This window comes from Accipiter gentilis, chromosome 16 (assembly GCF_929443795.1).
Source record: "Accipiter gentilis chromosome 16, bAccGen1.1, whole genome shotgun sequence".
Classification (NCBI taxonomy): Eukaryota; Metazoa; Chordata; class Aves; order Accipitriformes; family Accipitridae; genus Astur; species Astur gentilis.
The window spans coordinates 27,166,902-27,189,783 of record NC_064895.1 but is presented as its reverse complement, the minus strand read 5'-3'; the positions used below and the strand labels follow the sequence as shown (position 1 = coordinate 27,189,783).

The 22,882-nt window shown below is 50.6% G+C and overlaps 4 protein-coding genes across 4 annotated transcripts; 1 reads left to right on the top strand and 3 right to left on the bottom strand.

Annotated features, from left to right (window-relative positions):
- Positions 1-311: 311 nt before the first annotated feature.
- On the bottom strand, positions 312-3,558 carry LOC126046388 (gallinacin-4-like). The gene is made up of 3 exons (XM_049818721.1): positions 3,366-3,558; positions 2,515-2,601; positions 312-442 (listed from the first exon to the last, which is right to left on the bottom strand). The coding sequence occupies exons 2-3, from the start codon at positions 2,570-2,572 to the stop codon at positions 312-314; spliced, it is 189 nt and encodes a 62-aa protein (XP_049674678.1). The 5' UTR covers positions 2,573-2,601; positions 3,366-3,558.
- A 388-nt stretch (positions 3,559-3,946) lies between these two features.
- Positions 3,947-10,805, bottom strand: DEFB1 (defensin beta 1). Its single transcript, XM_049818773.1, has 3 exons — positions 10,710-10,805; positions 10,219-10,345; positions 3,947-3,980 (listed from the first exon to the last, which is right to left on the bottom strand). Exons 1-2 carry the CDS (start codon positions 10,780-10,782, stop codon positions 10,221-10,223), a joined length of 198 nt encoding a protein of 65 aa, XP_049674730.1. The 5' UTR covers positions 10,783-10,805; the 3' UTR covers positions 3,947-3,980; positions 10,219-10,220.
- Positions 10,806-12,645: 1,840 nt separating this feature from the next.
- LOC126046415 (uncharacterized) lies at positions 12,646-13,819 on the bottom strand. Its single transcript, XM_049818772.1, has 2 exons — positions 13,254-13,819; positions 12,646-13,027 (listed from the first exon to the last, which is right to left on the bottom strand). The coding sequence occupies exons 1-2, from the start codon at positions 13,641-13,643 to the stop codon at positions 12,926-12,928; spliced, it is 492 nt and encodes a 163-aa protein (XP_049674729.1). The 5' UTR covers positions 13,644-13,819; the 3' UTR covers positions 12,646-12,925.
- Positions 13,820-14,256: 437 nt separating this feature from the next.
- Positions 14,257-20,902, top strand: XKR5 (XK related 5). The gene is made up of 7 exons (XM_049819123.1): positions 14,257-14,379; positions 14,809-14,992; positions 15,087-15,268; positions 16,053-16,262; positions 16,391-16,560; positions 16,990-17,101; positions 18,367-20,902. The coding sequence occupies exons 1-7, from the start codon at positions 14,322-14,324 to the stop codon at positions 19,452-19,454; spliced, it is 2,004 nt and encodes a 667-aa protein (XP_049675080.1). The 5' UTR covers positions 14,257-14,321; the 3' UTR covers positions 19,455-20,902.
- The last annotated feature ends 1,980 nt before the right edge of the window (positions 20,903-22,882 follow it).

Below are 22,882 nucleotides of genomic sequence, written 5' to 3'. Positions count from 1 at the left end.
GGAAATAACACTTCTAGAGAAATGAATGACAACACCACACATGGCAGCCATACAATGTCCCCAGATCTTCCTTTTATTGAAAGAAGAATGACAAATCCTTGATGACCGGTACAACGGTACCCTGAATCCAATGATGTAAAAAGCGATCATCCCCAGATCCCTGCAGATCCTCTGCAATTAACCACACTACAACCTACAGAAAGGAAAGAATATTTCAGGGTTTTCAGGCTTATGTTGATGGAGAAAATCCTGCTACACAGGACTTAACTGAAAATTTGGAAACTCCTCTTTGCCCCAGTCAAATCCTAAACTTACCATTTGCAGCAAGACTGCCCCGAACGACATATCCCCAGATAAGCGTTGCCACGAGGGCATGCCCCAGGGAAGCAGAAAGTCCCACGATATCCACATCGTATAAAAGGTCTTGGATATTTTACAAAGCCTGTACCATAAAAAAAAAGGCAGGAGACAATTGTTTCTGGCAGGGTTTTGTATTTTGCTAAATTCCTGTGAGCTGACACCATGCCACACCGGTGCCCAAAGTCACTGACAGTCCTGATGCAACCTTCAGAGGAGGAGGTCTGTGGGCAGAACGATCGAGCAAATGCTCTAAACCCTTCTTCAGGTGAAAGATCTGTGTCCCCAAGCCCAGGACTCTCTTAGGAACTCAGATTTCAGGGACAAACACCAGAGACCTGATAAAGAACAGTGGCCACTTGCCAGCTCTTAAAGTCTTGTAGGTCTTAATTAAGGAGAGATGCACCAGCTCAGCTGGGAGGCTGCCACTTCTAGGGGCAGAAAGATGAGGATTTCTGTGCGTCTGAATTTCCATAGATTCGGCCTATTTCCCTCCCTATAAATTTCACCCATGTCTCAAAACAGGTCCTGGTGTCTTGTAGTCCATATAGATGGCCCCTGTACACGGATAAACTCAACAGTGCATGCAGAATGACCACTTCCATGCTAGTAAACAGAGCATGCCAGGCATTGCCCTCTGGGTCTGAGGCTGACCAAAGACATGGCATTGCTCTTATCTATATGGCTAAACTTTCTTCCCCATTAAAATAGGATATCCACATTCAGTTTGCCTTTTGGGAATGGCCACCAGCCTGTGCTATTCCCAGAAGAGGTTTTATCCGTGAAAATGCTAGTTGTCAGGGGTCAAAATTACCCTAGAGAGCAGACTACCAACTAGGTAGCACGTTGCCTGGTCCTGTTTGGTTGATTAATAGAGATGTAGCCTGGCAGGCTGATGCATTCTGGATGCACCCGATTGACTGAACATGAACCAATTAATTTTAGTTTCACAGCTCATCCATGCAACCACACTAAGTCCAGCATATCCAGAAAGCGGAGCGCTTGTTCCAGCAAATAGACCATGAATATTACACATGTACAGTAAATCCAGCCCATCCCTAGTGTGTTAGATTCACAGCACGTGAGTGGTGTGGTGCATGCACACACGGCAGTACCCAGAAAATCCCAGGCAGAAATAAAACAGTGCAGGGAAGGCTCAGTAAAACACTTCTGGTCCCAAACTATCTGTCTGTGGGACATTGCAGAGGTGATTATGAGCAGTCCCAGCTCTCAGAAACACTTTCTTCAAGATAAATTTCTTGTGTTAGTATACCCAGAAGATAGGTCTTACTGAAAACAGCCCAAACATCCACTGTGTCTATCTGTATGTCAAAGAAGGACATAAAACCGACCAAAGGAACACTTTGCCCAGTGTCCTGCCTATAAGAACTGCCATAAGCAGATGCCCGGGTAAGAATAAGATCAGACAAGCATATATGACACTTCTCCCATGTTCCCGGTCTTCTGCAATTCATCATAGTCTCGTCCCATCCTTACTTCCCCAGAGAGCACTTTCCCTCCTGTTCCCACAGAGATTGTGCCGTTTTCAGGGATGGTGTTGAAACACAGTCCCTTTTTCTGGACAATAAGGTGGGTTTGGGGCTCCAGACTCCTTTGCATCCCTGCAGCAGGCACAGCCTTACACCACCACTTAGGGTTGCACAGGTTTCTGCACTGAGCAGAAGCTACCGGTAGCATTTCAGTCTTAACTCACGGTCTTCGGCCTCCCCACCCCAAGTACAAGGTCCTGAAGCAAAGGATATTTGGAAAGCACGGGACCAGATTCCTTTTCTTCCTGTGTGGCTTCAGAATATTTGATTGAGTGGTTTGTTTAAAGGTGACCCAGAGACAAAGTGATTTAAGTGTGAGTCTGCAAGCTTTCATGGGGGAAATGCTGGCACCGAATGGTAATTTTGGCGTGGCCCCTAGTGCTTTCAACTCAGACTGGATTTTCAGAGGAGTGGCAAAGACACTGAATTGATGGTTGGAGTGTTTGCCTGCTAATCTTACATATCATCTGTAATCTGCCAACAGGCTTTGATGATGTGCGTGAAGATTCTTTGCAGGAGGCAGCTTGGCCACTTCCCAAAGGAGACACGAACCTTTATAAGACACCAATATCTTCTATGTAGCCCCTCATCTTCGTTTACACCTTACCTGCAGCTCCGTGAAACACCACCAAGAGGAGAGCAAAGAGAAAGGAAAGGATTTTCATGGCAGAGGATGGACTGGGAACTCCTGTCACTACGGAGAGAGGAGACCGAGACATTATTAGTAAGAGGGTTGTCCCTGCACAATCATAGTGGGCTGAGAAGTGACATACAGAAATGTTCTTCAAGATCAAGCGTTATCTAGAAGAGGTATTACACATTTTCTTTACAGTAATGTCTATTGACCTAAGGGTTCCCTGGAGCATACATAGGATTGTGGCACAGGAAGAAGCGGGCACACAGAAAAATACGATTTTAAAGCCCCTTTTAATTAATGTATTCATTAACCAGGTATTTATCCTAGATTGCTTGGTATTTTGCAATACATTGCAATAAATTTGGTTTGCCTTGTGGAAGCTAAAGCTGTTAATTCAGAAAGAAAAATAAAGCAATTTTTACTGTATTTATAGAAAACAACCTGATGTGTGTTCTCAAGCTTTTCTAATTAAAAAAAAAGCAGAAAAAATTCCTTCACAGTTAAGTTAAAATCCAGCTTCTCCCTATTCTTGCATAGAGGCTGTTGCTTTTCCTTCACCTCAAGAATTACATGATTTCCAGGATAAATTTATCACTGTTTGCATTTCTTCTCAGGTCTCTTTCCGCAGCCAACAAAAACTCTTCTCCCTTATCAATAATTGAAATCTCTAGAACTGACTCTTGATAGACTGGCATCACTGCACGGTTAAGGCTATAACAGTGAAATGCAGCTATACATGAAAGATATAAAGTCTCCAGCCCATTTAAGAAGGACAGAACTCTTTAAGAGAGGCTGAATAATGAGAAGATTTCAGTCGTTACCAGGTAAGAGGAGGCTCTAGGTTGGAACAGTCCTTGGATCAGTGTCAGCCACCCAGACGCATTAAGATGAAGGAGCAGAGCTTGGCTTTATGCTGTTTCTGGAGGGTGATGAAGGACGCTTGATCTTCACAGCCTTCTGGTGGCCAATCAGACAATCCCCACGGTTTTGGGGAGCATCAGGGAGGTCCAATGAATCCTCCCCGTTAACGTCCTCCTATGAGGAACCGAGGTATCGCTTTCAAAATATTGCAGCATCGCCTCGGGAAATGCGCTGAGCTGCACGCAAACTGCCTTGGGCCACCTCCGTTTCTTCAACGCGTTTGGCCACAGCAGCTCGCTCAAGGTTTCTGCGCCATATATGACACTGGTTTCTGCTCGCCAGCTGAGCCTTGGTGGCAGTTGCTCTCCAGCACGATAAAATCAGCTCTACAGGCTGCTGTGCTCCTGGATGGTCATTCTGTACACCCCATCTGGAAGCTGATGCTGTGTGATGGGATCCCTCAGGGGAATGGTACATAGTGGGGTTTGGTGGGATTTACCCAGCAGGTGTCCGCTCAAATGTCCACAGAGCAGGTATCTTCCAAAGACGTGCCTCTCATTCACAACTTTTGGTCCCTGTAGGATGGAAGAAAATCATAAACTTGAAGCTATAGTGAAGCTGCACAGTTCAGGTAGGCTTCGGCATGAGCAGTGCCAGTTGTTATTCAATTTAACTGCTCTTCGAGCACACAAGGGGTTGCTACTTGACGGTCATATCTCTGCTAGAGAGCTAACCTGCACCAGGTTTATCTCCAGGCCAAAAAGCAGAGTCTGGCCATGTCCATACCATTAAACTCAGCCTCCAACATGGATTGGTTTCACCTAAATTGCCTGCTGGGAACAGTCCCTGGTCTCTGCCAGCTTTTAGACTGCATCTGGAAATTGCCGGGAGAGCGCAAGAGGCAAGCTTGTGCCGGGGGCAGCTCTGAGAATGGCACAGTAGAAAGGTTTGTGCTTCAGAGCCCAGGTTCTGCCCTGTTTGATTCCCTGGTATAGCTGTACCGGGGTTATTTTAGAGCCTATGCCTAAATTATGGAAAGGTGTTGGGCTTAAGTTTGCCTTTGGTCTTGTAACTTGAAAAGAAAAGGGGGGGAAAAAAGTAGATTTTAATATCATGTCAAGCAGTTTTTTGAGGGATACGCAAGGATTTCTAGCTCTGTTTTGCCTTCTGCAGCAATGCTTTTCAGGTTTTGATGAAGATAGTCACATGTATCTGAGTGTTATTAATGAACTAGCCAGTTATTTCATTTACCAAATAAATCCCAGCAGGAATTTCTCCTTAAATGCCCACAATGCTCTAGTGAGGAAGCACTGCCTCCATCTATTTTCAGAGGTTTCATGTTAATTCCTTACAAATGTGAAAAATACATCACCATAAAAAGAAAAATAATCAGTTGGAAGTAGGTTAAAAAGAACTGCATTAAATAGGAAGTTAGGGGTTCTTTGGAAATTCAGAAAGAGGATTAATGAGCTGTCATTAATATTACATAATTTCTGCTGTTGGAAGGGAAAATTTGGACAGTTGTCTCTGTTTTGATTAAGAACATAGAAAAGATCTGCAGTAGGGAATGGTAGGAAAAAAGTGAGAAAGTAAAATGAAATATATAGTTATGAATAAAAAAGAAAAAAGAAAAGGTGTTCTGTTTTTTTTCTTACTTTTGCACCAAAACATTTTCAGTACTAATTACCTCCACCATATGTAAGACGTTTCAAGCCACATCTGTTTATGGAAATTCAAACCACCCCAGTGATGTGATGTTTTAAATCTTCCTTTTCATTTTCCTTCATGCTGGTTTTCCAGGGACCTTCCTCTTTGGTATGAACCCTGGTCAGTTTGAACAAGAAAGCAATGCCGGGTGAAGTTGTCAGGTGGGCAGGAGTTTGCATTTATTTATTATTATTGTAGCTTCTGCTGCTGGTGGTCTACCTTCTCAAGGAGATACTGGAGCAAGAGTTGCTATCTTCCATATTTCAAGGACTAGGCATAAGGACCGCCATGTGTTGGGATGCTCCCAATACTATATGCCTGGAAAGGACCTGCGAGGCTATGCCAGCTTTCCTCACTTAATTCGAGGGGTCAGGCAATGCTGCTTATCATCTGTACTTGAGCAACGTGGTGTCACCAGCCTGAGGCACAGAGGGACAAGAGATAGAAAAGGCAGTTTTTCGGTGCCACATAGGACCCCAAAGTGTGTGTGTAACATAGTGGTACAAATGCGCCTTCCGTGTTCTGCAATGCCCATAGGCAGATCTTGGCCACCAGTTCAGAAGCAGATATATAGGTTGTGCAGCTCCTTCGTCAGAGGAGATGATAAGTCCACCCCTGCTGTCTTACAGCACAGCCTCCTGGACCACTGCGATATTGCCAGAGAGGAGGAGAAAGCAATCTCTTCCTCAACAAACCTGTGGCAGATTTTCCAGTGTGCATCTTGCGTAGAAAAGAGGGGAAAGCCTCCTTCTGCCTCAAGTGCCTGGTGCCCAGCAGGATTAGACCCTGGGACCTTTTGGCAATGGGCTATCAAGAAGAAGGCAGCGAGAAGATCAGCAGCGTTTCCTTTTGGTGAGTCTTTCCATGCCCAGCCATGGATAGATTCTGATCTTCACGATGTCAGAAGTTGGTGCAATGATTTCAACAGAGCTTCTTCTGATTTACGCCTCTCAGCAGAGTGAGGAGCAGAATACGGTCTTAAACTGTAGAAGACATGGCTCTCGTTACTTTTGCCATTTTAGCGTGAATATATTTGCTCCTGGTTTCTCTCCAAATGCGGAAGGTTTTATAGACCTCGAGGCTAACCTACGTATGGTTAATGCTTTTTTTGCTGCCTGCCCTGGGCTTGCTGCAGTTTCTGCACATCCAGGAACACGAAGCAGTATCTCAGGTCTTGTGAGTGATGAGTCTGTCAACACTCAGGTGTCACAGCTGGCAAAACAGGGACTTACTGGGGTAACAGTTCTGCAAAGCAAAGCCATCCAATGACAGATGATCTAGAGAGCAACTGAATTAATTAAATAGTTAATGAATTGAGTGCGGAAAGGATTTCAGCCTGCCAGCAAAAGCCAAGTCCTGTGGAGGCTCACATCAATGGGCACCCAACTCAAAATCGGGGGATGTGTGAGCAATTCCACCAGGGTGTTTCTAAGAGGTTTCTCCATGAGAAAGCTCTCAGCAGCTGAAGTCCGCGCTGTGACCTTTGCATGGGCACTGCCATCAAGCTGGTCAGACCACAGGCTCTTCCAAGGGCTGCACATTTTTGTTCACAGCTTATAACTGGGCACAAAAACGGTTTACAGAATCATTGCTTGCAACTAAACACGGCAACTGGCAGCATATTGCCACTGGCCTGGCTCCAGACACTGAGTACCCTCCCTTGCCTGTCTCTGGATGCTGGCTTTCCTTCTTTGCAACCCCTTTCCTTGTCTTCTCTTTGCTTCTCTGTGCCTTTTCTTTCCATGTCTTCCCTGCTATTCAGGGACAGCATGTGAGCTTGGGCACTATCTGTGGGCCTGTCCTCCCATTTTGCCCCAGCATCCATAATTGCAAAATTAGGGATGTTGCAGGGGACATCTTCACCCGTCCTTTCACTACCTGCTTAAGGACCTGCTGTCTATGAATTTGTCTAACCCTTTTTGGGCTTGCTGGTGTTGCCTACCTGCAGAGCCTCCTGTGCCAGCAACGTCCAGAAATTCACAGCCCGTGCTCAGCAATTTTATTTTTATTATAGCCTTTACTATCTTGCCATGGGCAGAAGAGTATATTGAGCTACAGCATACCACCCCTAGGAGTCCTCCTACTCCTTTCTCATCAAGAACTCCCCCGATGGCTTCCTACTTTCCATGCATTTACAGACATTTCTGCTATCAGTTCGGGCATCTGTTGCAAAGGGATGTTCACCTTCCTTTTTAGCCTTCTTTCTTACTTGAATCTGACCTGCCATGTTTTATGGGAGTTGCTGTTCTCCTCTGTCAGGTGCTTGTTCACCACTGAGCTCTTCCCTGCGAGAGCCTGCCTTGACTTGCCCTTCATGCCCTACGGGGATTTTTTCTTAGATCTCTCTGTTTTCTTTCCCAGTCAAAGCAAATATTTTACTGAGGTTTCTAGCACAGCCTTTTTAACAGCTTTCAGGCCAGCTGCAGGCTTCTTGCTCCTCTGGACTGCTCCTTTTGGTACTTTCCTTTCCTCATTTTTTGCTTTTTTGAGATTAAATATTCCCCTATTGAATGTATTTGGTCCTGCGACATGGTTAAGCCTAATCGTACCGTGGTCACTTTTACAGAGCAGCTCTCACAAACAACTTTTGAACGAGGTCCTTCGCACCACTCATGACCAAATCCAGGAAGGCAACTCTTCTTGTGGGTGCAAGGACCAGTTGTTCTAAGAATTACCCTTTTACTGCAACAAAAATTTGATCTCTGCATCTCCTAACACGTCCGCAATCACCCCTCACAACTGCTCTGCTGCATCCCCTCGAGCAGGGGAATGATCTGCAAAAGATGTGACCCGCTATCTGGGTCCATCAGGGAGGGACTATTGCTTAAACCCTTCTCTAAGGTGTTGCAAAATATTTGCAGCTAGGGTGTGTAGCAAAACACTGGTTGAAACAAGTGCACACAGGTGGTTCAACACGTGAGGGCCAGCTGGGTCCACGTGAAATGATCTGTAGGCAAGCCAAGGCTCCCTTTGCCTTTACTATCTCCTCTCCTCTCCACAGGGGCAGAGATAATTGGGGCATGTAGCTGTGCAGGTGGTTTTGATGCTCTTCATTTTTCCTGTCCACTGGATAAGTAAAGGATGGGCTGTCCAAATCCCCACTCTCGTTGGGTTTCACTGAGCCTCAGGCTGTGAACCTCCTTCAAACGATGAAGGAATTTCCAGCTCTGTATAGACCTGACTCTTATATTATCCATCTTTCCCATGGAATGAATCTTCCTGAATTCTGTGAAGAAGAGATTTTTTCCATGCCTGCCACATGATAGCCATGACATGGCTATTCAGATTTCCAGGATGTGGTGGCCAGCAGTCATGCTCTACACCAAATCAATTGTCAATTAAGAATGATTTTGCATGCTATTTTGTTAATGATGCCTGCATTTATTTTCAAAGGGGATAAACCATTTAGGATGCCAAAGCACAAGTCCCAAGATCTTTCTCCTCCTCCTGGCCGTGGGTGACCGGGAGGCAACGACCTTGCTGGTGCTTCCCCATTCTGCGCCCCAGTTTCTTCATCAGTGCAATGTGAGTAGCAACTCTTGCATAGACTGTAAAGCACTCGATTTCCTAATTGCAATGATTATACAACCACTGAGGAGTCTCACTTATTATTCCTGAAAGCCAGCCCCGTGAGAGTCACTGCAACTTTTTGGCATACCACCAAACACCTGCTTTCTGCTATTATTGTTCCTTATTCCTGAACTACAAGGGTTAAAATTAATCCCTGGTGGAAGAGCGTGGCTTAATCACAACAGCAGGTACTTTCTGTTTGCTCGGCTACCTCCTACGGGTGGTGCAAGCCTCAGTTCATGAGTACAAAGGACCTTCAAATCCCTAGATGGAAGGAGTGATTAAGGTTTGAATAGCACCTTTGGGCTTGGAGAGCTTGATTATTATTATTATTAATGATTTTTTTCTCTGGCGGTAGCAATATGCTATGCAATTATGTCAGCTGCCGTGCACATGCAGGACTAGAGAAGTTGCTACACCAGAAGCGGCACAGATGTCTGATGAGATTTTTTTAAGCCATCTCCCCGGGCTGAACAAATCTGAGCTCCCTGACTGTGGAGTTAATCAAACTTCCTCTTGACTTGGGCTCAGGTAGAAGATGACCTAGAAAACCTTTCCCAGGTTTTGGAGATGCCTGCTGATGAGATGTGGCTGGATATAAGATCCACAGGAGCTAGGCCCTAGACCTCAGAAACCGGAGGGATTAAAACACTCCTCACCAATTAATTGCTTAAAGCGCTTGGTGTTATTACTCATGCTTTATTAAATCTTTACAAAACTCAAATAGTTTGCGAACCACAGCCTCTCTGGACACAGAAAATACGTGTTAGAGGAGAGAAAAAGAGCACAGATCGCTTCAATACTGGAAGGCTGAGATATTTTGCGGAGCCTGCAAGAGAGCATCCCTGAAGACTTCAGCCTCCAGCCCTTGCTGTATCACGATAGATGATGTCAAATGAGTCAAATGAGAGTTGACCAGACCTCCCCTCCAGAACAGGGTCTGAACCAGCCAGGTGTCCTCTGAGAAGCTGGACGGATGACCGAGCCAGGACAACATCTTCTGAGGATACAGGATGGGAAAGGTCGAAGGTAAAAGACCTTCTCTGGAGATGATTATAAGGTGATATGAGAAATAGTCTTACGGAAGAGAAAAGCAGTCCTGCAGGGAAGATGGGAAAATGTGTTGTGCTCTTCCCCTGGGACACCAGGGTGGGAACCGAGGCCGTCAGGTCTCCAGAGGTGCTCTACCTCAGGAGAGCACAGGGGATGGATGAGGCTCGCTGTGGTACCTCAGCATCACATGGGACACATCCCAACGCGAGGAGGAAATCTTCCTGATTCCCACTGCAAACCACCCTTGGCAGGGAGAACAGAGAAGCCGCCCAGTTTCAGGCTACCACTTCAACCCTGCCTTGGTGATGCTGGAGGGACAGGGTCCGGAGGACGAGGATGTGCCACGCAGTGATTTCTCAGGTGTGGATACACGGGTGAAAAGCAGACACGTGGCCAAATGCCAAAGTAACTTCCACCAGCTCTGAGGAAAGACAGCACCAAACCCAACACATACCCATGTAAAGCAGGACAAAACTACCCTACCGCTACCATAAGGGCCTGCAGCACTTTGCCAGTCCGTTGTAGCAGGTACCGGTGGCTCTCTTAAACAAGGGACACAGCAGGAACGCACACTCGCCCTTGATCTTCCGACACGTCACAGTGTCTGACACTGTAACTGAGAAAAAGAGCTGGTAAGCACCTTTCCTTGGATTTGCACGTGTGAAGAAAGCCTGTCCCCCCTGTTTGCAACAGCTCGATCTGCAGATCGCACAAGTGGCATCTCAGGGAGGTCATCAACCTGCTGTTGAGTTTCGCTGCCACGTCTGAAAGCATTCGTGAGTTCTGCAAACTGTGACGCTCTCTTCCCTTCGCGCTGAAATGGCCAACTGGAGTTGGACTATTCAGTGCTAGGCAGGCAGGTTCGATGCCAATTATTACACCCGCTGTGCAGTATCACGAGTTCATTCCTCATTTACAGAATCTCTCCCTGTTTCCCAAACACAGAAATGCCCATCGGTTGTATTTACACTTACCTGCAGCAGCCTGGGACACCGTGGGGAGAAGGAGCAGCAGCAGGATGAGTATCTTCATGGCTTTGGTTGACATTGTGGAGCTCCACCACAAAGCTGCTGGCACCAAGAGACACTGCAGGAGGAAGGAATTAACCTGTACTTATACGGCTTTGATGAATGTGACCTGCAGGGATTTAGCAATCGTATTTGGATCCAAATAATATATTTAAAGGATGCACACTGTAACCTCTAATTACAATGTCTCCACCCCGAAAGGAATTATCCTCTCAACACCGACACCTGCTTGTTCCCATCTCCTGATCCAAAGCACCGTCTCCTCCACAAATAGCACAGGCAGGCAGATATTTTGCCAACCATTTAGCCAGAGCAACGACCACACGCAGAAGACCCAGCTCACTTCAAGATATTTGCACGCTCAGATCTCAGAAAGATGCGTCTTTGCCTCCAAAAATCCAGAGTATGCAGAGAAAGGAGTATTTGTTCCCATTTTAGACCCCCAAAAAGATTGCCCAAAGCCACATGGAGACTGAATCCAGAATCAGCCCCACCATGAAGTTATACATCTCTGTGTGCAGCTCCAGCAGCACAGCTAACAGGTCTCTGCAACTACTCATGCTCCCACCTCAAGAGGGGGTTAAAGTATGAGAAGGTGCAGCAGAGACTTCCAAAAACTAACCTGAAGGTTGGAGAAACAGCTCTGCATGGAGGAGCTGGAGGACCTTCATTTGCTAAGATCGCTAAATAAAATGTGGAGAGGTGACTTCACCATCCTCTGGATGTAGCTTCGTTGGAGACTTGAGGGGTTTTTAGCAAGAGAGGCTCCTGAGCGCTGAAATCCAGCAGAGAAAAGTGCAGCCAAACCAGTGGCTGGATGGCAGCCAGAGCAACTGGGAGTTGGCAGTGAAACTGGGGAGGGTGGCTAGCTCTGGGAATATCTTCTGGAAGGCTTTCTGGCTTTCTCCTTCTCTGCCTGGAACTGTTTTGGGGTGGTAATGGCGCTTCTCGTGTGGCATGGGAATTTATTCCTGGCTTGAAACAAAGCCTTGGGGCAGGAGGAGGAGGCGATTTTATCATCAGTCACTTTGAGACTGAGAAAAGACAGTTGAGGCACCTCGGGGTGGCTCCTTCCCGGGAATGATGCCGACAGAGGTCGGGGGGGATAAGACGATGAGGTTCACACGTCTTCTGTGGGTGACATGAAGGGTGACACCGCATTGCACCTGCACGAACCCTTACGACTTCCTCACTGCTGGATTTGCAAGCAAAGACGGTTCTTCAACAGCCCGCCCTCAGCTTTGGAAGAGGCTTTGGTGCCCGTTAGAGCCTTCGTTGTGCTTTGCATGCAAAAAGTTGGGTTTTCTAGGAATGAGCCATTTGGGATTTGTTACACTATAAGCTGTGGAGGACAAGGCTTGGAGACAACCGAGACTGAACTTCACTCAGGTCCAGAGCTTTATTTACACCCCTAACTTTATTAAAATGCTTCACTGGAGCTGGGGCCAACAGCTCAACGCTGTTAGTTAATGAAACACTTTGCTGAATAACGGACATGGCAGCGGGACAAGAGGCAAAGCAGGCTATCGCTTCCACCCGTGACTTTTTTAACCCACCGTCCACCAAATCCAAACACTGGAGTTGAGGATGCAAAGATCTTACGTGCTTGGTAAAAGCCAGTGCTGGAGAGTGAGCAGAGCCCCTGGCGATGCTCCCTCGAGGAGGGACAATCAGGCAATGACATCCCGGAGCAGTTTGGCTTCCCAAAAGCCAGCAGCACGTCCACGGCCCCGAGCACACACGGGAGATTGAGTTCATCACTTACATGCAAATATCGAAGAGGGGTGTTATAGAGCGCGGCAGGGACAGGCGTAATGTACTGGGCACCTATAGAGAACCCTGGAAACTGAGCTTTCGTATTTCAAAAAGTCCTTGCTCCGGACTCAGCTGAATGGGTGAGAAATGTTGCTTCTGTTAAGCAGCAGAATCCAGGCTTTGTTCTCAGGGTTGCAAAGAAACTCGCTAAAATTTCAACAAACAACAGCAAATGCATGAAAGCCCCCAAACACACGGACATCCCGACAGCCCGGCTGACGTGCAAAGCTTTGGGAGCTTCCTGCACGATTTTGTGAAAGCAATGACAAAACTTTAGATGATATTTGGACCTAATTAAAAACCCCTTCAGTGGCCTTCCCTATAGCGACTTGCTGAGGATTTAATTTCTAAAAAGCACGTACTTCCCAGGGGATGGAGTCTGCAGGGCTGGAGGTTGGGGGAAAAACCCAAAAAGCAGGTAGGTCACATCTCCGCACACACACGGCCACCTGCAACCAGCAACGGTCGGAATCACATTTCGCAAAGGTTTTATGTCTTGGGTGGGAGTGGGGAAAAAAACAAAAAAAAGAATTAATTTCTGGCTCTGTGCATCTCAGGTCCCGGCTGCCACCTAGTGCTCACCCCTGCGGCAGCCGCACACCCCTTGTGCAAATGCACAAGTACCCGGGGAACCCCCCCCCCCCCCCCACCCCGGTCCGACTTGTGCAAGGAGACCTCGGCTTGGGGCGCGTTGGGCCGGGTGGTGGAAATGCACCGCAACCCCAGGGCTCTCGGGCTGCTCTGGGGGGCCGCAACACCCGCGAGGAGCCGGCGTGACGCAAGCAACGTGACGTAACATTGCCTGGCGGGAAGAGAAAAGAGGCTGAGTCGGGGCGGGCGGGGAGCGACCGGCCCCCGTTCCTCCTCCTCCTCCTTCTTCTTCTTCTTTTTCTCCTTCTTCTTCTTCTTCCCCCTCCTCCTCCTCCTCTTCCTCCTCCTCCTCCTTCTTCTTCTTTCTTCTTCTTCTTCCCCCTCCTCCTCCTCCTCCTCTCCCCTCTTCCTCCTCCCCTCCCCTCCTCCTCCTCCTCTTCTTCTTCCTCCTCCTTCTTCTTCTTCTTTCTTCATCTCCTTCTTCTTCCCCCTCCTCCTCCTCTTCCTCCTCCTCCCCTCCCTTTCTCCTCCTCCTCCTCCTCCTTTTTCTTCTTCCCCCTCCTCCTCTTCCTCCTCCCCTCCCCTCCTCCTCCTCCTCTTCTTCCTCCTCCTCCTTCTTCTTCTTCTTCTTTCTTCTTCTTCTCCTTCTACTTCTTCCCCCTCCTCCTCCTCCTCCCCTCCCTTTCTCCTCCTCCTCTCCTCCTCCTCCTCCTCCTTCTTCTTCCCCCTCCTCCTCTTCCTCCTCCCCCCCTCCTCCTCCTCTTCTTCCTCCTCCTCCTTCTTCTTCTTCTTCTTTCTTCTTCTTCTCCTTCTTCTTCTTCCCCCTCCTCCTCCTCCTCCCTTCCGTTTCTCCTCCTCCTCCTCTCCTCCTCCTCCTCCTCCTCCTCCTTCTTCTTCTTCCCCCTCCTCCTCTTCCTCCTCCCCTCCCCTCCTCCTCCTCCTCTTCTTCCTCCTCCTCCTCCTTCTTCTTCTTCTTTCTTCTTCTTCTCCTTCTTCTTCTTCCCCCTCCTCCTCCTCCTCCCCTCTCTTTCTCCTCCTCCTCCCCTCCTCCTCCTCCTCCTCCCCTCCCTTTCTCCTCCTCCTCCTCCTCCACTCCTCCTCCTCCTCCTCCTCCCCCGCCGCGGTGCAGCCGCCGCGGAAGGGGCGCGCAGGATGCGCGGGGCTTTCCCCGGGCTCTGCTTAGCGCTGCTGGCGGCGGAGCGCGGAGCGCGTAAGTGAGCGCGAAAGATGCGCGGGCGGGGGGGGGGGGGGCGGCGACTGCGCAGGGCTGCGCACACGCGGAGGGGGCAGCCTCCCCCCCCCCAACCCATTCTGCAGCCACCTCGGTGCAAACCCCAGGCATTTTCTTTTTTCTAAAGTTGAAAAATCGAGATTTTTTTAAATTTTTTTTTTTTTTTTTTAAATTTACTTGGAGCATGAGCCCTTGTCCGAGTGCTTTTTATCAGAGCCCTCCCTTGCGCCAGGCCCCACGGTGGCGATGGCTGTGCCGCAGCTGACAAGCCACCGAAAGCCGTCAACTGGAGATAAGACGGGGACAAGGACTGGGACTTGAATTTGGGGCGGGTTGTGGGTAACCCCTTTCAGTTGCCGGGTGCGTGGCCGTGGCATCCCTCAGCACCGCTTCTCTGCCGTTCCCCAGGGCTCTGCGCCATCATCCACTACCTCATCCGCGGGCAGCTGGGCTGGTTCGGGCTGACCGTCGCCTGCGTGGTGCCCGGCTACGCGGCTCAGCTCCTCAGCATCCTCTGGTTCAGGGCGGACGGCCGCCTGCCCGACCGCTGGCTCCTGGTACTCCACCTCCTGCAGCTGGGCCTCTGGAAACGGTAAGAGATGTTCCCCACCATCCAGCCAGCCCCCCTTCCCCGACCCAAACCTGCCAAAACCAAGTTGGACATCCCGGCGCGGTGACTTTTGCAGGTACTGGGATGTTTTGTGGACGACGGCAGAGAAGGGACCCGCTGCCCGTGCCGGGGAGGTGCTGACCCAGCATGGGGACGTGTGTGTGCTGCGGCTTTTGGAAGCCCTGCTGCAGACCCTGCCTCACCTCCTGCTGCAGGCCTACGTCGTCGTGGCCGTCGACCCAGCGGGCTTCGTTCCCGGTGAGCGCGGAGTTCCCGGGAAGATGCTGCGACTTGCGGAAGGGCGATGCTTTTGGGTGGGGGACGCATGTGCCCACCTGGGGGGGTGGAGGGCAGGCTCTGGATGGAGGAACGTGCTGCAAAGGGGCTGGAAAGCCCCAGTGCAAAGCAGGAGGGAGAAATGGGGCTTGCAGATCTGCTGTGGTCGAACACGGAGGAGTCTCTGAGCTATCCATGGCTTTTCCTGGCCGGTACGGTCATTCCCTGCAGCATATAGGAGACCTCCACGGCCAAGACAGTGCCTTGGGTGGGTTTGAACCCAACACGTCTTCCTAGTGATGGTCCAGCCCTAATCACAGCGCAGCGCTGAGCATTTAGGGTTTGGGGGCTGCTTTGTAGAAAAGGTGAACTTTCAGGCGCGCGAAGGGAGAAGTTGGGGTGCGGAGACGTAGCGTTGGGGTGCGGAGACATAGCGTGCGCAAGGCCTCGCTCAAGTCAGCGTCAGTGTCTGGTCCGATCGCAGCGACCGGAGATGGACCTGCCCTGCCGCTGCAGAGCTCTGCCCGTGGGAGAGAGCGGTCGGAGGAGTTCAGCAGGGAAATGCCGAGCGTGCAAAGGAGACCAGATTCAGCAGGAATTGGTTGAAATACTCCAGTCGGCAGGACAGCGGGGTGTCTGGCTTGTAACGGGGTGCCGTGCTTGTATCGGGGTGCCGTGCTACCAACAGCTCCTTAACGTTGAGATACGGTCCTACGACGCCGTTGGGCATCCTTCGGAGTGCCTGACTGGCCCTGGCCCCGTGCAGGTGTCAGCGCGGGGCTGTCCCTGCTCTCCTTTGCCTGGGCTTTGGTTTCCTACAGCTGCTTCTCCTGCCTGATGAAACCTGGTCACCTCTTCCCACCGGCCGCCGCCATCCTCTGCCTGCTGCTCTGGAGGACGGGGATGCTGGGGACCAGGGTCTTGGCCCTGGTGCTCTTCGCCAGGCTGTATTCCTTCTGGGTTTTCGCTGTGGCAGGTAAGTCCTTGTGATCATCTTCCCCATGTCCCGTCCCGCTGTCAGTCACGGGGATGCTCCTGGTACTGGAGCATCTTTGCAGCCTCCCCCAGGAACGGCTTTGCCCTTTCAGTCCCTTCCCCGCGCAGGTATCCACTGGTTGCTCATGGCCTTCTGGCTGGTGGCCCAGCAGACGGATATCGTGGCCCAGCCCTGCCGCTGGAGGCTGTTCAATTGCCTGGTGGGAGCCGTGTACATCTTCTGCTACGTTAATGTCCGGCCCGGTCCCTCCAAGAACAGGATGGCCACGTTTTATGCCGTAAGTACCCAGGATATTCAGTATTCCACATGGGCGCAGCTGCTGGGGAGAAGCAATAGCTTCAGACTCTCCTTTCTCATCTCTCATATCACCACTTGATAAAAATCCAGCATTTCCCATGTCCTGACAAAGCGACGTGGTCACCAAGTTGGATGCAGTTTCTGCGCTGGCTTTGGTTTCTCAGCAGCAGCCATACAACGTCTCAATAACACCAGAGCGGCTGTGCTGCTCTGCCAGAGTTATTTTTCATGGTAAAAAAAGGTCGAGACCTCGCAGTAAGTCCTGTTCAGCAACCCTTATATTTTAAGTGATAAGTTAGGTGCAAAATAAATCACCAAAACCTAGAAAGTGGGTATTTTCTGTCATCGGAAGCGCGTCTAAAGCCATCAGAAGGATAAAAGTGACAACTCTTTTCCTTCTACTCTGCAGATAATGCTGATGGAGAACACCCTCCTGCTGCTGCTGGCCACCCGGTTCCTGCAGGCAGAGCTGAGGAACAGCCTGTGCATGACCGCGGCCATCATGTCAGGGTCTGTAATAGGTAAGATCTGCTCGTTTTTAGAGCCTGGATTGCATGTTTCAAGAGTAGCTTGAGTAAACGAACATCATCGGTTATTTTAGTTGCATCGGACTGTTTGCTTTATTTCTTCCAGCTTAAATGTCTGAATGTATTTGGTAATATGTGAATCCACCTTGAGTTTCATTTTTTCATCGTTTCTTAAAGCCCATCCCTGAAAAGGGAGGCTTGCAGAAATGATCGAGATGTCAGCAAACGGCTCAGGTACCGCTGCCAAATACAATATTTTGAAGCACATCTGTGTTTTCTTGGTGCTTGGTGATCAGTGCAGGCAGTGGTATGACACAGGGGATCACTGCAGGGAAACATTTTCATTTGAGCATATACCAATGATTTATGAAGGTGGCTTGTGACTGATGAGCCATCACTGGGGACGTTTTGAAACACGCTGGTGTGGGACCATGCAGAACTACAGCAGCTTTCTCCCACCCTGTTTTCTTTCAAAGACCGGGTCTGCTTTTGTAAATGGAAATGCTTTTTGTGTCCATGGGGAGGACTTTTTGGTACGTGATGGGAGAAGGTACTCCATACCTTGCCCATACCCTGCCCATAAAGCAGGCAGCAGCTCTGGCCAACCGGTGCATTTAATTCCCCAAAGCTTTAACGCACAACTCAGCCGAAGGAGGGGAGAGGTTGTACGATGCTTGCAAACAGCCCTTTGGCACCTCTATTTGCAAAACGGGCACCGGGCAAGGATGGGAGTTGCTGTTTGCTGGGTGAGGTCCCCAGCAGGCTCAGGTTTTCCCGGTGGGATGGAGGCAGAGGGAAGCTGGACCACCGGCATGCTGGGCTGTGTGCGAATGGCTGCACGCAGATCAACCGCGTTCGAGAAAGGACACGTTTGGGCTGGAAAAGCAGCAATTTCACTGGCTTTGAATGAGTTTAGGATAGAAGTAGGAAGGTTAGAGGACAGGGATGCTGAGAGATGGGAAGGACTCCTGCATCACACACCTCCTCCCTGCCCTGTGCACCTATCAGCCTGCAAATCAATCCAGATTAAATTCGATCTTGAAAGTGTGCTCAGCGCTCCCTTTCCCGAAAGCTGCTTGAGTGGGATTCTTGCATCCCTAAAAATGCTTGAAGGACCGGCTGCTCAGATGCCTGATGCCCAGCAGCATCTCTGCAAAGGGTCTGTTGATCTGGAGGTGGTGGCGAGCTCTGGTCTCTGCTCCACACCTCACAAAAACGCTGCTGGACCTCGTCCCTTGACACTTTTCTGCTCTTTTCAGGTGCCGCAGCTCTGGTGGTTTATTACAGCCTGCTCCATCCCAAGTCCGCAGAGATCTGGCAGGGCTTCGTGGAGACAACCTGCAGTGCTGCAGCTGACGGTGATGATGAGGTTGCTGGAGACAGCTCCCAAGCAGGGCAGAGTTTGGGAATTTTGGGAGACGGAGAGTCCTCGGCAGGGGAAGGGACCACGGCAGATCCCAAAAATGAGAACAGCTCATCGCTCCTGCAATTCAGAGGGTGTTTGGAGGACAGCTGGACAAACCATCACCACTGGCTGCTGGTAAAGCTGGCCTTGAAGACAGGAGATATGTCCAAGATCAATGCGGCTTTTGGAGATGGTGGCGCGGGAGAGGTTTACCCCGGAGGATGGGTGATGGGGAAACCTGCCAGCGTTGAGCCTGGGGCAAATCTTTCCCTCCCCGCAAGGGAAATCGGTCCTCAGGGTGTTGAATCTGGTCTGACTGATGAGAAACTGCAGGCGGAGAGGAATGGAGGAGACAGCAAACCCAGCGCCGGGGCTGTGGGAATGGCACGGGAGGACGGAGCAGGGCAAGAGCCTGGTTTTCACCCGGCCGCATCCTTTCCCAGCAGCTTCTCCCAGGATCCAGCCGAGGGCTCCTCTGTGTATTTCAGTGCGAGCATGGGAGGAATCACCTCTCCTGGCACGGGGACCACCACCTCTACGTGCATGGCCCTGGTGCAAAGGGATGGCAAAGCCCAGCCTTCCCCAGGCTGCCGGGGAGGAGGAGGAGGAGGGGATTTATCCCTGGAGACGGCGAGCATCAGCCCAATCCTGGGCGCTTGTGCCCGCAAGCATCTGCAAAGCAGCTCTTCCCTCGGTGGCGTGAGCGGCTGCGGGGTGGCAGGTCCCCCAAAAAAGGGCCTGGAGCCCCTGGGACAAGAGGGTGGCTTCATGGGGTGGCATCGCCTTTGGGACACCCACCCTTGTGGCACACAGGGGACTGTCGTGAGGAGCAAGCTGAGGCCACCGTGCTTCACCTCCACACCCAAGGCTGACCCTAGATGCCCACAGCAAGGACTGGGGGAGCTGGGAGAGGGGACAGACCTGTCTGGGTTGCTGGAGTGACCCTGTAAATTGCTGCACTGTCACCTCGGGTCAGCATCGGGGTGACTGTCTCGTTGATAGGGTACGGCAGGAGGTGGTGGGGTGTTAATGCTGGCCGTGAAGATTGTCCCCATGGTGCCCCTGCCGCCAGGCAGATGTGGTCCTCCATCGCTAGGACATCACCGTCCCTCCCACTGCATCTTCTACTTGCAGTTTCGGAGAGCTTCAAAGGTCTTAAAAAGCCCTAAAAGTCCAGGTTTAGGTATTTAAACTTATTTATGTAACAGTCCTGCTAGGCAGCTGGAGCATACTGCCTTTGATATATTTGTGACAACGTCCTGAAGCCTGTCCTCTAACAAGTGCCTGTACAAGCTGCTGCCCTGTCCCAGCGTGGAGATCTGGCTGCTGTCTCCAGGGGCTGGCCAAAGCAGGAGCCTTCTCAGGACAAATAAGTGCCTCAACCAGAAAAATAATGAATTTTACTCTCAGATGCCCTTCCTTCTGCGCAGAATAAACCCTAAAGTAAGGCTTAGCAGCGCTTCATTTATTTTTCCCCCACCAGGTTCACCTTGAGAGCTTTACCAACTCCATTTGCTGGGGCCACGTAGGAGCCCAGACCCTCTTCATGCTGCAGATCACAACCTCAGGACCCTGAACTGTAGACAAAAGCCATGATGTCCTGCTTGCTTGCCCACCATCCCGCTTCCTCACGTGGCCTTTTCCGCCCAGCCTCTTCCTTGCCCCCTTCCACCCAGCTGCAGATTATTCACATCTGGCTGGATGCTCCCTCCTAAATTGAGCCTCAAGCCGAATCTCAAACCAGATCTGCATACTCCCACCACCACAAAATCCCCACTGCAGGCAGGATTTATTTCTATCGGGAACTAAATCCTCGATACAGTGGCCTCAGAAATAGCTAATGCTTCCAGCCGACGTGGGTTCGTGCCCAGGATGTGGCTTGACGTGCTGATTGAGGTCTGGTCAGCTGGCTTCACCAGTGAACTCATGGGTGCCAGCTGGTGCACATCTGGCCGTGCCCTCCAGCTGTTGTCCTGCTGCGGGCAGGACTCTGGTGTTGCCATGGGGCAGGAAAGGCAGCAGGAAGGACAGGCATGCGATGAATTATTAAAAAAAGCTTCCCTGTAGCATTGGCTGCTCAGGATTGACCCAGCCAGGCGATTCTTCAAGCTGATCTGGGCAGTGAAAACCCGATCGGTGCTGGTTTCGGAGTGAAGCCGCTTTTCCAACGTGGTGAAAGCTCCGTGTGTCCGTTCGGAGCCAGCACCGCCGTGCTGTGGCTGCGCTCTGCAGCGAGGAAGCAGACGCAGCGGCTTTTCCAGAGTCCTCCTCACTACGAGCATCACGCAGAAGGCAGCAGAGCTGCTGTGGCATTATGGAAATTTTTATCTGGTTGGGTTTGCTATCTTTGATAATATATAATGACGCTTATAAAAAACAAACCAGCCTTTGCCGTGTCTGCGTCTCGTGTTCGGGGCGCACGTAAGCGTGGAGGGGTCCTCTGGACCTTGCTGGAGGGGATGTTGGACCTTGCTCTCCTGCTGCTTTGCAAGCGATCTGCTGCACAGCTCCCTGGCTGGATGTGACATCCCCTCTCCTTTGCAACTCCATTTTCCTGTTTACTTAGAATTTTTGCCCATTCCGGTTCTACCCGCCCCCAATCAAGCTGTTTGTTTAATTGAGCAGGGGTTTTCCCTTTCTCCCGCTGAGGGTGTGCAAAGAAAGGACACAGATATGAACGGGCACGGGATTCCACGTCCTCTCCTTTCTCTTTTCCCCACATTTTGCTTCCGCAGCCCCAGGACAAGTTGCCTGTCGGGATTTTCAGTGGGAGGATGAAAAAGGGGACCTGGGTGGGCACTCGGATGTAGCATGCAGATAGTATGTGCCGTAATCATTTGCATTGACGCCAAAAATCAAATGCTTCGTAGGTCAAGTGATGGCTACGCAAATTATGGGCTGCCCTCAAACCTGGGCTGATTATCACAAGGCAAGATTGGGCAGGAAAAGCAAACGCGGTGAGAGTTTGCTGTTCTGTGCTGGTCCAGGGCCTCGAGACACAGAAGGATTTACACCATCTTTGCTGCACTTGTGAGAGATTTAAGTGTTTTTCACCCAATAAATACAGGATTGCTGCTGTTAACAGCAGACTGTAGGCTTTGTGCTAACCACACTTGGGCTTCCCAAGGACTGTCTTGAACAGCCATGGGTCTGGTTTAACTGTAACTGAAAAAATTGGTGAGCATCACGAAATGGTTGGGAGGGCTATATCCTACAGCTTAGTGCTAGCTCTGTGGTGGCATGGGCTAACCGTAGACGGTAAAGCTCTGACAGCACTGAGCAACCCTCGTGAAACTATCCCATGGACGAGTCAGAAAAGAAAATACGGCCAAACAGATGATTTTAAGAAAGCAGAGAATACCTTTGGGCACAGGAGTCAGGCGTACCCCAGGACTTTGATTTCTCAGAGCACATCCACGATGCACAGAGGGCCTGGAGGTGCACCATGAGCTGACACCTCTGACCCCGGAGGAGGTGGTTGTGGAAATCCCAGATGGATCGAGGAGTGACGAAGAGTGGGGGGACGCTGGGGACACCACCGGAGGGGGCATGATGGCTGGGGTACGGATGGGGGGTGTAGGCTGTGGGGGCGGCGTTCCCATGGCTTTGCTCCCTGATGATGGGAGATGGTCACTGGTGAGATCCCACCGTGTTCCCCCCCTCACCTTCTCCTTGGGAGCAGTGTGAAATCAGGTGAAATAATGTGGATTATCTGTCCTTAAAGACTTCCAGCCTGCATGAGAGCCCTGTTGCACCCAGGGTCCAAGTCCCACATGCTGGGTACAATCCCAGTGCTGAACCACAGGTCTCCACCTATAATTTACATTTAGTTAAATCTTAAAGCCCTCTTTGGAGTAGGAGAACTGTCCAAATACAAATCACAGCTCCAGATACCCCTCCTTACCCTTCCCATCTCTGCGGAGCAGGGGAACTCAAGATGCCCCGATGACCTGCTGCACATCCAGATTTTTCCCCAACACCGCCAGATCGAAGAAGTCGTGCTGGGGAGGTGGTTCTCCCCTGGCTCCCTGTTCCTCAGCCACCAGAGGGAGATGCTGCTCAAGGCCACAAAAGCGGATGCCTTGTTCCAGGCGCTGCCCGGGTTATGGGAGAAGAGGGATGTGCAGGATTGATGCTGCTGTGACATCGCAAGGTGGGAGCCACTGGGAGCGAAATGGGGGCGCTCTGGGGTGCTGGAGGTGGCCGATAAGGTGCACAGCAAGTGCCTGGAGGAACGTGACCATGGTTGCGGGAGGTTCCTTCCACCTCCCCAGGCATCACCTGGCCACAGGGAAAGTTTGGAAGGCCCTGCCAGGTTCTCACCAAGGTAGCATTCAGGGCCGGGAAGGGTGATATCCATCTGCAAATAT

What these genes read in the sequence shown, in the direction of transcription:
- LOC126046388 (XM_049818721.1), bottom strand. Translation starts at nt 2,572, where the DNA reads ATGAAAATCCTTTCCTTTCTCTTTGCTCTCCTCTTGGTGGTGTTTCAC. An exon ending in GGTGTTTCACGGAGCTGCAG is followed by an intron (nt 443 to 2,514) that starts GTAAGGTGTAAA and finishes TTTATGGTACAG; the next exon opens with GCTTTGTAAAATATCCAAGA.
- DEFB1 (XM_049818773.1), bottom strand. Translation starts at nt 10,782, where the DNA reads ATGTCAACCAAAGCCATGAAGATACTCATCCTGCTGCTGCTCCTTCTC. An exon ending in GGTGTCCCAGGCTGCTGCAG is followed by an intron (nt 10,346 to 10,709) that starts GTAAGTGTAAAT and finishes TCTCAGTTACAG; the next exon opens with TGTCAGACACTGTGACGTGT.
- LOC126046415 (XM_049818772.1), bottom strand. Translation starts at nt 13,643, where the DNA reads ATGAAGAAAGAAGAAGAAGAAGGAGGAGGAAGAAGAAGAGGAGGAGGA. An exon ending in CCAACGCGCCCCAAGCCGAG is followed by an intron (nt 13,028 to 13,253) that starts GTCTCCTTGCAC and finishes TGCTGGTTGCAG; the next exon opens with GTGGCCGTGTGTGTGCGGAG.
- XKR5 (XM_049819123.1), top strand. Translation starts at nt 14,322, where the DNA reads ATGCGCGGGGCTTTCCCCGGGCTCTGCTTAGCGCTGCTGGCGGCGGAG. An exon ending in CAGCTGGGCCTCTGGAAACG is followed by an intron (nt 14,993 to 15,086) that starts GTAAGAGATGTT and finishes TGACTTTTGCAG; the next exon opens with GTACTGGGATGTTTTGTGGA. An exon ending in CCCAGCGGGCTTCGTTCCCG is followed by an intron (nt 15,269 to 16,052) that starts GTGAGCGCGGAG and finishes GGCCCCGTGCAG; the next exon opens with GTGTCAGCGCGGGGCTGTCC.